Source organism: Impatiens glandulifera, chromosome 1, assembly GCF_907164915.1.
Source record: "Impatiens glandulifera chromosome 1, dImpGla2.1, whole genome shotgun sequence".
NCBI lineage: Eukaryota > Viridiplantae > Streptophyta > Magnoliopsida > Ericales > Balsaminaceae > Impatiens > Impatiens glandulifera.
In genome coordinates this window covers 115,364,119-115,376,395 of record NC_061862.1, presented here as the reverse complement: position 1 = coordinate 115,376,395, position 12,277 = coordinate 115,364,119, and the positions used below count along the sequence as shown (strand labels likewise).

The 12,277-nt window shown below is 29.5% G+C and overlaps 1 protein-coding gene across 1 annotated transcript; it reads right to left on the bottom strand.

Annotated features, from left to right (window-relative positions):
- Nucleotides 1–4,945: 4,945 nt before the first annotated feature.
- Nucleotides 4,946–5,652, bottom strand: LOC124921422. Its single transcript, XM_047462087.1, has one exon. It carries the CDS (start codon nt 5,615–5,617, stop codon nt 4,949–4,951), a length of 669 nt encoding a protein of 222 aa, XP_047318043.1. The 5' UTR covers nt 5,618–5,652; the 3' UTR covers nt 4,946–4,948.
- Between the last annotated feature and the right edge of the window lie 6,625 nt (nt 5,653–12,277).

Genomic DNA, 12,277 nt, shown 5'->3' with positions numbered 1-12,277 from the left:
GATATGTTCCGGTCTTTGGAGTATTTCGGTCTTCGAAAGTACCTTGGCGGACTGTTCATATTCTACGAGAAGGATGTCAGGGAGTTTTTCAAGACGGTGAACATGGTCGGAGCTTCCATTACGGCGACCATCAACTAAACGTCTATCTCTTTCAATGAAGCCGCCTATGTTGAGTTTCTGGAACTTCCATCGGAGGGTCATACCTTTAATCTACCTCTTCCAGCAAAAATTATCTCGGAGATGAAGATTGTTTTCTCTAATGATGGTTCATCAATCAGGCTAAACATGAAGAAGAAGTCCCTAAAAACGCATTTTAGTCTCTTGAACAATATAATAGAATATGCTGGATATACAGTCCAGACTGATTAATCTTTAGAAAGGGTCGATTTCAAGTAATGAAGAGATGTCTTCTTTTCTTGCCTCTCAGAAGGAATTGGAGAAAACAATGAAGAGAAATACTTATGAAGTCAACATCGTTAACACTACATACACAAAGTTTGAGAAGAATCTCTTTAATAGACAATTGGAGTTGTTTGCTGAATCCAAATCTCTCACCCTTGAGCTTCATCAAAATGTTATGTCAGCAATAAATCTCATGCAAGCACAAATGATGGAAGTGTCCAATGTTATGAATAGAGTTGAAGCCGAGCGAATGAAGCAAGTTGATTCCTTTGCAAGGTCTATTCAAGTTGCTGAAGAATTCGAGGCTGCTGCTGTTAAAGAGAAAGCCCTTATTGCAGCTGATAATGTTAAAAAGGGGAAGGTAGCTCTAGAGGTGGTATCTCAAGAAGTGGAGCTACTAGAGGAACCTGATCGAAATCAAAACACAAAGCTTCTGAAGAGATCGAATCAGGTTGCAGACCTCCAAAAAAAGGTTCAGGTCGTGGAGGCGACAGAGGTGGTGGAAGTGGAGGCGGCCAAGGCGCTATCACTCGATTTCACGACCTCCTAACGGATAACCCTCTGCTAGGAGAAGAAGTTGATCCAAACGTGAAAAGGGAAGGACCATAAATCTCTTTCTTTTTTTTCATATCTTAAAACTTGTATTGGAATATTTTTTGTGAATCACTTTTATTTCTATCGTATTTGATGGGTGTTTACATTGCTTTATTAAGATTGCATGGTTTTAACATCATCAAAAAGAGAAATTTTTTGGATTAAATGAACTAATCTGATTTTGATAATTTAGCTTAAATAATCAAAAATTAGGAAATTATTGGGAAAAATTAAGTAAAGAATTAATTAACTTAGAAGAAATTGTTTGGAAAAACTAAGTAAAGAGTTAATTAACGGAAAATACGAAATATTAAACAATTGAATTTTGATAATGTTTAAATATGAACGAAGCTAAGCTGTCTAATTGTTTATGTGCATGTGCATTAGACTTTGCTAACTTAGACGTGGTCTAAGTAGGCTAATTAGACGTGTTACGTAGTTAGACATTGCAGTCTAACAGATACATTATTAGAGGTTACAGTCTAACAGATACGTAGTTAGACGTTGCAGTCTAACAGATACGTAGTTAGACATTGAGGTCTAACAGATACGTAGTTAGACGTTGAGGTCTAATAGATACATAGTTAGACATTGTAGTCTAACAAATACGTAGTTAGATGTTGAGGTCTAATAGATACGTAGTTAGACGTTGGTGTCTAACTCCTTTACACAAGTCTGAAGGGATGCGTAGTTAGACGTTGCAGTCTAACTCCATTAGACTTGTCGGTTTAATGGAACACGCTATTAGACGTTGACGTCTAACTTCATTAGATTAGACAGTCTAATGGAGCACGTCTAATGCCTCGCTTTAGATGTTGCTTGAAGTTAGCATATGTCTACCCACGATCAACTAGTTGTCTGCTACTCTGCTCCACTCACTCATGTGCATTCTGACAAGCCACCTAATTGTATCCAATGAACGAACGCTACGTACGCAAATTTCCTTCCAACGGATTGTCCAGTACAAGACAATATCATAGAGCATATTCGGCGTACTACCAGTTCGGTACGGCCATGATCCATTTGCTCAGAGTCTGCTGTACTCTTGTCCTTTGAGCGACACTCCAATGGATGCTTGCCATGTGTCCATGAAGAAGATTCGACCGTTGGTGTCTTTCTACTACAAATAGATGCTCAAGGACAGCGACTGAATCACCGGTTACTTTGCTCACTTTTATAATATTACAAGTTTACTCTTGCCTTGCTGATTTCTATGATCTTCTAAGTTCAAGAGAGAAAGAATCAAAATTTGTCTAGTTGAGAGAATATTTTTCTTAATATTGTAAGTTGAACAGAGGTTGTTCTGTTCAACAGAGTGTTAGCTAGATCAATAAACAGTATTTGATTCAAAGAGTTTAGTGAATCCTTCCGGTTGTGAAAGAAGGGGTGACGTAGGAGAGTTTGCTCCGAACATCCATAAACAACTCTTTGTGTTCTTTACTTTCTGCCATTCATCTTTCATTGGTTCAAAGCTTCAAATCCGACGAACACTTTCGTCCTTGAAACCATTTCAAGAGTTCGAAGGATTTGTGAAGAATAGAAACAAATTTTAACTTCTATTAGAGTTAAAATCGAATCGTTAAGTTGTTATTAATAGTCACACCCCAGTCTCTATTGGTACCACCGATCCTATCACAAACCCTAGGACTTCGGTCCTAAGGCCTGTTCGGTTCCATTTTCAAAATCCAAAAATTATTTTTGTAATTTTGGGACCCCCAATCCATTTTCATATAATCCAGAGTGGTTAGAAAATGATTTTTTTAAATATTTTCGAGATATTTCCAAAACAAATATTTTGACTAAAGCCCCATTTGGAATTTATTTTTAAATTATAATATTTTTTATGATGTTTTCAGGTCTTGTACTCAATCTTATATAAACGCAATTGTAGGTACGCACTTTTATATAATTTTGTACAATTATTTAAACGTATCCTTGTTTAGGACCCTATACTACTATTTAAAATAATTAAATGTTATAAATAAATCTTTTGATAGCTAAACTTTTAAGAAATAATACTGTTTTCAACGGGTTTAGAGGACACAACACAGAAGTCCTTTCCCTAGCATAACCAAATAACGAATCCCTCATGAAAACCATTTTTACTAATTTTTCAAAAATTATTTGGCGACTTTGTTTTCAAATAAATAATATTTTCTTAAATTAATTATGTTTGATTAATTTAAACTGAGTTTTAATCAAATTATCATTTGGTTACAACAAATTCCCAAATTATTAAAATTTGAATAAAATTAATTATTTTTACATAGTTAATTGCAAAAACAGTAATGTCAAAATCTGTAAAAATAATATTTTTATTTTAAAAAGTTGTCTGACACGCAAACCAAGGTTGAAACGCATCGAACCTCGAGCCACCCTGAATCCCCCATATTGTCATATGTTAAAAGGGCTTTAATTCGAATTTCAAGCTTGTGAAAAACTTCCTTATACTTATTAGAATCGAAACCAATTACTTAGAACCTACTTTGTTAGCCTTTAGATAATTTGTAAGAAAAAATTGATTTCGAACATGTTGCAGTAAATCACTTGGTTGTGTACTATTCTCAAAACTTGTTTGACCAATATCTATTCATATTTTTACAATTTTTCATTCACATACCTTCTATTTTTGTATCATATTCTCATTTAGTCCAATGAATTTCTTTATTTTCAAATTTTGATTTCTATAAAAAATATTGAATGATTCGTTTAAAATTTGAAAATATTCCTAAGATAATTTGATAGTGATTATAATATAAAGTTTCCTTTTATTTGTGATAAAAGTCTCCTACATTCAAGTGGAATATCTAATAAACTCCAACTTGTGTTAAGGCCTTGTTCGTAAGTGATTTTTTAAAAAAATCAAAAGAGAGAAAAATTGAATGATATGTGATAATTTTGAGGAGGTAATGATTATTTTTGATAGAAAAAAGACTTAAACCTTGTTTGGATTGAAGTTTTTGAAAAAATTCATAGGAAAAAAAATAATGATTACTAATGATTTTTAGGAGATTGTGATTATTTTTAATAAAATTACTTAAAGGGTATTGATATATATAAATAAAATAAAAATTAATAATTTAAAATAGAGGTTATTTTAGTATTTTGGTTAATGAAATTAATGATTTGATTGTTGAGAAGTGATTGATTGAAAAAGTGATTTTGTGTAGATTATTTAAAAAATTTAAACAGAACAATGTCTTAAAGGGTATTGATATATAAATAAAATAAAAAATAACAATTTAAAATAAATAGTATTTTAATATTTTGGATAATGAATTGAGTAATATAATTTTAAAATTTTCTTAAAAAATTCATACATAATAAAGTCTAAAAATATTTTCTATTAATCTCTAGAAGTTTTATTGTATTGTTTGAGATATATTTTAACTACAAGTGATGCTTAACTTTTTTATATTAATGAATAGAGAGAAGTGTTGCTAATCCATATTTTATTATGTAAAATATTTATTGTCAAGATAACTCTTTCATCATTCAACATCACACATCACACATCACAGCATACTTTGAAGAATATAGAAGATATCCTTTAACATCAAACAATTTCATTGAATTGAGTTTCATTATATTTTGTAACTAGTGTGTTTTCCGTGATTAGATTCAAGTCAAAATTATTTATAATTTATTACACTTTTATAACTAATTTATATAATATTCTTAAGCTTAGTCACATTCTTGTCATAATCTATTTATAGTTTCAGTCTTTCACGCTTATATATATTTTTTTTTTTAAATTTACAAGATTGTGCGGTTTAATTTATAATCTCAATCTCACACTATCTAATATAAATTCTTCAATTATTACTGTCAAATAAGATTGACAGAGAATACATTAACTAATAAATTAGACCGAGATTAATTTAGAAAAAAAAAAAAAAGTAAAGCAGGGCTGTGTTTTATTAGAAAATAAGGCATGCCAATAACTTCAAAATCAACTTTTAGCGCCGGAAAAAGACTCCAACGACTCTCCACTTCGCCGGCTATGGTCATCATCATGAAGACTACTTTGCACCTTAAAAATACGATCAATAATCCCTTTCCAGCTGATGAAGCTTAGCTCCCGGCCTTTCTTACTTCGTTTCTGGGTTGCGCCGCCGGCTGTAACCGCCGCCATTCTCATTTGCTGAATCAAAGCCTCCGTGTTAACCTCTTCCGCCAAGATCTCCTCCAACTGCTTACTACTAATCACTAATTTTACCTTCCAAACACCCTTCCGAGGAAATTTCAGAACCTCCATCGCCGACATATCGGCCAATTGTGGAGCTATAACATCCAATGTGGCACTAGAACTAGAAACCCTCACCGGCTCAATCTTCTCCTCCTCCTCAGGTTCTTTAATGGCGGATTTGGTCGGAATCGGAAAGATATAGTAAGATTGGCCAGGAACGAGGTTTTCGTGGTCCGGCAATGGGTTTGACCTGTCTGGCCGACTGTAAATGATTTGGTTTGGGAAGTTGTTAAGAATATCTGAAACGAGTTTGGGGCCTTGGAACTCGATGACGTTACCGGAAGCGGAGATTATTCGGATAAATTTGTTGTAAGCTTCAGGTGGTGGATCGGCAGAGGTGACGGTCGCACCTTTAACGACGCAATTTCCCATTAAAATGTTTATCTCTTTCTCTCTCTACTTTATGATTTCTCTCTTACTTGAATGCAATGTTAATCCCTAGGAAGCTTTGTGATGCGGTTATGTAGAGAGATATAGAAGTTAGTACTTATGTGAAAGTTTGAGGGTCTATTTTAGATTAGCCTAAAATGTGCCAATAACTTTATTTGAAATTGATTCCTAATAATCTATATATATATATTGAATAGAGGATGATTGGATCTTAGAACTCAGATACACTCAATTTTATTTCAAATAAATTAATAGTATATTTTATAGTACTAATGTCTGAATTTTCAAATACCCACCACCATCTATTTTATAAGAATAAATTAATATAGCCGTTAATTTTTGTTTAATATAAAGATAATATGTGGGAATAATATAAAGATATTAACTAATTTGCTACCATAATTCTACAATATTGAAATATCTCTTTTTATATGAACATGCATTATGTATAAAAAAGTCAATGTATATTAACTATTTGATTTTGCTCATTAAATGTTGATTCATTATATTTTCTTTTTCTTTTTAAAAAAAAAATACAACATTAAACTTAGTTCCACACCGTACATGGTTTACAAAACAAACTAGGGGTTTTCAAACCAGCAGCAAGCAGGAGAAGAAAATATATGTGAGTCTCAAAGGGTGCAAGTGTGGAAAATTAATAAAGATGAATGGTTCTACATATTGTTTTAATAAATTTTTGTTTTTCAATTACAAAATAAAAGATCAACATGTAATTGGCTTGTAATCACAGTTTATCTAATTTAAAATAAAAATTTAAGGTATCAACATTTAAGGGGAAAATTCATACAAGTTCTTCAGCTACCAAGCTACCAAGTATATATATGTTCCGTTTGTTCTCCAATGTGTAAGGGGTAAATTAGTAAATCATGTTTTGTTTTATTTTTTATAAATAAACAAAATTGTGAGAGAAGAACATAAGATCAACAATGAATCAATAGCAGAGAATCCCTTTCCCAAAAAATCATATATTAATTATGTGTAAGAAAATATTTTTCAAACCAGACTTAATGAAATAAAACTTACACCTATAATATAATATAATACAATGGAAGTTGTTTTCTAGAGTAGAAAGCTTAAAAGAGAAGTTGAGTAAAAAAAATTTATCTTCTATGACTTATTTTTTTATTTTCACAATTCATATTTGATGATCTATTATGATTTGAAAGGTTCGGTAGAATTTAGGATATTTGGATATATACGTGAGAGTAAATGGATACTTAGGTCGGATCATGGGTTGACTCGCACGTAAATTTAAAACGGTTAAAAATAAAATTAAAAATGTTATAGATATATTTTGAACTTGTAACCTAACAAAAACAAATATAACTTTTTAATCAACCAAGCTAATAAAACTTTATATTTTAAATTTCAACACTAAATTTGATTAACGTGCGACATTCCTAACAATATAAGTTCAACTTTTTAACTAACTTATTTATATATATAATAAATCCTAATTTGAATTTGTTTGGTTTACTGGGGTCGAGAGTTAATTTGGATATATATATATGTGAGAGTAAATGGATATTTGAGTCGGATCGTTAGTTGTCCCGTCTATAAACTTGAAACGGTTAGAAATAAAATTAATAATGTTATATGTATGTTTTGAATTTGCAACATAACAAAACAAGTGAAACCTTTTGACCAACTAAGATAATAAGACTTTATATTTTAAATTCAACTCCAAATTTGATGAACGTGTGACATTCCTAACAATATAAGTTCAATTTTTAACTAACTAATCTATATATATATATATATAATAGTTAATTTGAATTTGCTTGGTTTGTCGGGTCGAGAGTTGTGGTTGATTTGAATATATATGTGAGAGTAAATAGATATTTGGATTGGATTGGATTGTGGATTGACCCACCTATAAACTTGAAATGGTTAAATATATATATATATATATATATATATATATATATAAAATAATGCTTAATTTGAATTTGTTTGGTTTGTCGGGTCGAGATTTTTTATTAATTTGAATATATATGTGAAAGTAAATGGATAATTGAGTTGGATCGTGGATTGACTCGCTCATAAACTTAAACGGTTAAAAATAAAATTAATAATTTTATATGCAACCTAACAAAATAAATGTAACCCTTTAACCAACTAAGCTAATAAACTTTATATTTTAAATTCAACACCAAATTTGATGACGTGTGATATTCCTAACAATATAAGTTCAATTTTTTAACTAACTAATATATATATATATATATATATATATATATATAATAATGCTTAATTTGAATTTACTTGGTTTGTCGGGTCAAGAATTGTGATTAATTTGGATATATATGTGAGATTAAATGGATACTTGGGTAGATCGTGGGTTGACTCGCCTATAAACTTGAAACAGTTAAAAATAAAATTAAACATGCTATATGTATGTTTCGAACTTGATAAAAAGAAATTTGAAAAAGTGTGAGTCACAAGATGTCGACAAATTAACTAATTTATAATACATATTAAATACAATATATATATATATATACAAAATTATTAAGTTATTTCAACAACCTCAAATGGTCTATCAGTTAAGGTGTTCACATTTTGCATTATTGAGTATATATATATTGTCACAACTTTTAAACAAGGGATAAGAGGCATGTGAAAGTCTGAAGTCAGATTTATGGTTGGTTTGACGAGAATTTGAAAGTGTGAGGTCACGAGTTGGAGGTCGGGTGGTGTGTGGTTTATCAATCGAGGGGATAAATATGCATATGAAAAAGTGTGAGTCACACGATGATGGCTAATTGGGGATTAATAGTTGTGGTTTGACGATGTATAAGAGGTGTGTGATCAATTAGTATTGGTTGTTGATTTGTTAAAATTGGTGTAAAAGAGGTCGTCTAAGATTGGTTGGTTGTTTGCAGAGGGGGTAAAGATAAATATGAGGGGATAAAGAGGCATATAAAAAAGTCAGAGTCACAAGATGAGGGTCAATTGGGGAATTAGTGGTTGATTTAACGAGGGATAAGAGGTGTTTGATCGATTAAAATTGGTTATGGATTTGTTGAAGTAAAAGTCACAAGAGGTCGACTAAAATTTTGTGGGTGGTTTACCGAGTGGATAAAGTCATAGGGTTGTTTAGTAATTGGTCTGAACCGAATATCCAACCGAATTCATATTTGCCGAATTCGAATAAATTGAATTCGAATTACATTTTTGATCGAAAATCAAATTCTAATCCGATTCGAATTCAAATACGGTTTTCAGTTTGATTTTCGAGTTTAAGTTTCAACTCGAAAACCAAACTTAAAATCAAATTCAATTTTTATTATATATTATATAATTTATTACATATTATATACTAAATTATTATTGGCCTCCTACCATGTCCCTAATATTCAGCTCAATAATTTAATAAATTCATAATATCTCATTCATTTTCTCCTTTTCTAGTTGTCCACCTTTCTCTTCTTTGTGGTCTTTCTAGTTGCTCACTTCATCTCTAACTTTAAAATATCTAAATGTTTTAACGGTTAGGTTTAAAATGTCTCCTTCTAAATTAAAAAAAAATGCATAAATAATTTAAACAAATATATATTTATTAAAAATGAAATTATTTATATTATTTAAAATAAATGATCAAATTATCATTAATATTTTATAATTTAAAATGTAAATAATAATAATAATAATAATAATAATTTCAAAGTATTTTATTTACTTAATAAAAAATTTAATAGTTTTTTTTTAATGTTGAATTATTTAGATAATTAATTTAAGGGAAATGATAGAGATCGGGAAATATATGACATGAATTTATAGGAAAATGATGTAGCATCATGTAATGGATTAAAAATTGGATAATTCTCTCCTCTTAAGTTTTCAATTCACTTACAAGATGCCACATCATTTCTTTATAAATTTCTGTCATATATTTTCCGCTCTCTGTCATTTCTCTTAATTTAATCTATAATCATATCAATCAAGTCATAATTTGAGGGTTGTGAAGTAATAAATGTTATGAACTCTGTAAATAAATTCAGCAGTCACGGATATTAATAGTCTTTATGGTGGTGGCGGAAGAAAACAAAGAGTAATAACAATTAGTAGGTGAGAGATTTCAGGACCGTTCTTCTAATTATTTTTGAAATTTTTGAATGAAAGGTCTCAACTCACAAGCTACCACTGCAAATTAGACCGTTGGAAGAAGCATATCTTGCATATGATGCTTCCTGTGTTGTTGACTTTTTGTGCATGCATATATATATATATATATATATATATATATATATATATATATATATATATATATATATATATATATATATATATATATATATATATATATATAATCATAATTATTAAATACTCTAATAAAAAATATGTTTTATTCAATTTCTAGACAAACTAAATACAGCATAATATTTTTTGTATTAAAAATGTCGATTAATTCTTAAAATTATTTATAATAATAATAAATTAAATTCTTTTTTATATGATTATTTGAAATATATATATTACAAGTCTTCCTCGGTGGAGGTTAAAGAAGAATAGGAGTATAAGATTTTGTATGAATATACACCAAAATAAATAAATAAATATGATATATACACAATAAATTAATAATGTTTAATGATAAGTGATGAGGTTATCGCATCACAATACACAACTTCTTTAATTGAGAATAGATGAATCGAGTATGGTCAATTAAAAAAATAAAAGATTAATATGTATAAGTCTTGAACTTGTCATTTATAAATTAGTGTGCAAAAACACTAGCATCTAACTTATTTTATTTATATATTTTAATTAAATGCTTTTATAAATATATGCACTAAATATGTGACATACTTTTGTAATTATTTATTTTTTATAAGTTTTAAATTTTTGTTTGTAATAGTAACGATGATATTTTTTTTAAGTGTGAATTGAATTATTTATTTTGAATGTTTAATTATATCATTTATATAATCATATACAAACTTATAAATATAAATTAAAAATTATATAGTTTTAATAGTTAAAGTGCTAGTATAAAAATCAATGTTTTAAACTCATGAGCTACACATTTGAAAAATTATAAACATTTATATAAAAGAATAATATAGTTAAATATGGTTGACTGAAGTGAGTCTATAATGATAAGATGAAACTTAATTTAGGTTTAGAAAAAAATGACTGAAAATGAGTATTGCATAAATTGTACATTGTAGTTGTTTTATTGGAAATATATAATAGGGGGTAAGTTTACAAAGTTTTAATGGGATGTAATGTTGATGATGTATTTTCTTCCTCTTATAAAATATTTTTTAAAATTATTTTGTAGGTATATAATTTTATTCAATAATCCAACTCTCATAACTTACTCTAATCTTCAAATTTAGTAAAAGAGATAAAGAATCAAAATGATAAATTTAATTTAAAAAGTTTGAATTTTATTTAATAAAATTAATTTTGAAATGGTGAACTCTTGAGTTACCATTTAATTTAAAATAATTAAGAAAATATTTTAGGTATACAAACATAATTTTAAGAGATTATTTTTTAGTCCAATATTTGGTGATACTGGGAGAAATTTTTTTGCGCTATTTAGATATGACAATTAAGAAACGATCTTTATTTCACAAAGTTTTAATTATTTAGAAAATTTAATTTCACGTTTGATTTATTTATATAATTTTCAAAATTTGAGAATATATTTTGATTTAATATTTTTCATTTTAAAATATTAAATATTAGGAAAAATATTACATTTGTTGGGTCAAATTATCTTGACTAAGTGTCAAAGTATTTTGACTATTGGATTTTGATGATGGGTGTGTATAAAACTTAATTTAAGTCATCTAATCGTTTTTTATGCAGGTGTATCAAAAACATGTTATATTAGACTAAGTCTGAATTAGGTTCATTAGACTGATTGACCATTAGATGCATTGAGTTAGACGTACAGTCTAACAGATACGTAGTTAGATGTGCAGTCTAACAGATACGTAGTTAGGCGTGCAGTCTAACAAACGTAGTTATACGTACAGTCTAACAAATACGTAGTAAGACGTGCAGTCTAACAGACGTAGTTGGACGTGCAGTCTAACAGACGTAGTTGAATGTGCATTCTAACAGACGTAGTTAGATGTGCAGTCTAGAAGACGTAGTTAGACGTGTAGTCTAATAGACGTAGTTAGACGTGCAGTCTAATAAATACGTAGTTAGACGTGCAGTCTAATATATACGTAGTTAGACATGCAGTATAACAGACATAGTTAGAAGTGCAGTCTAACAGACGTAGTTAGACGTGTAGTCTAACAGACGTAGTTAGACGTGCAGTCTAACAGACGTAGTTAGACGTGCAGTCTAACAGACGTAGTTAGACGTGCAGTCTAACAGACGTAGTTAGACGTGCAGTCTAACAGATACGTAGTTAGACTAACAGATACGTAGTTAGACGTGCAGTCTAACAGACGTAGTTAGACGTGTAGTCTAACAGACGTAGTTAGACGTGCAATCTAACGCATGAGAGTTAGACGTGTAGTCTAACTCCTTCTGATTAGTCTGAAGGGATGCGTAGTTAGACGTGCAGTCTAACGTATGAGAGTTAGACTTGTAGTCTAACTCCTTCAGATTAGTCTGAAGGGATGCGTAGTTAGACGTGCAGTCTAACGT

What these genes read in the sequence shown, in the direction of transcription:
- LOC124921422 (XM_047462087.1), bottom strand. Translation starts at nt 5,617, where the DNA reads ATGGGAAATTGCGTCGTTAAAGGTGCGACCGTCACCTCTGCCGATCCA.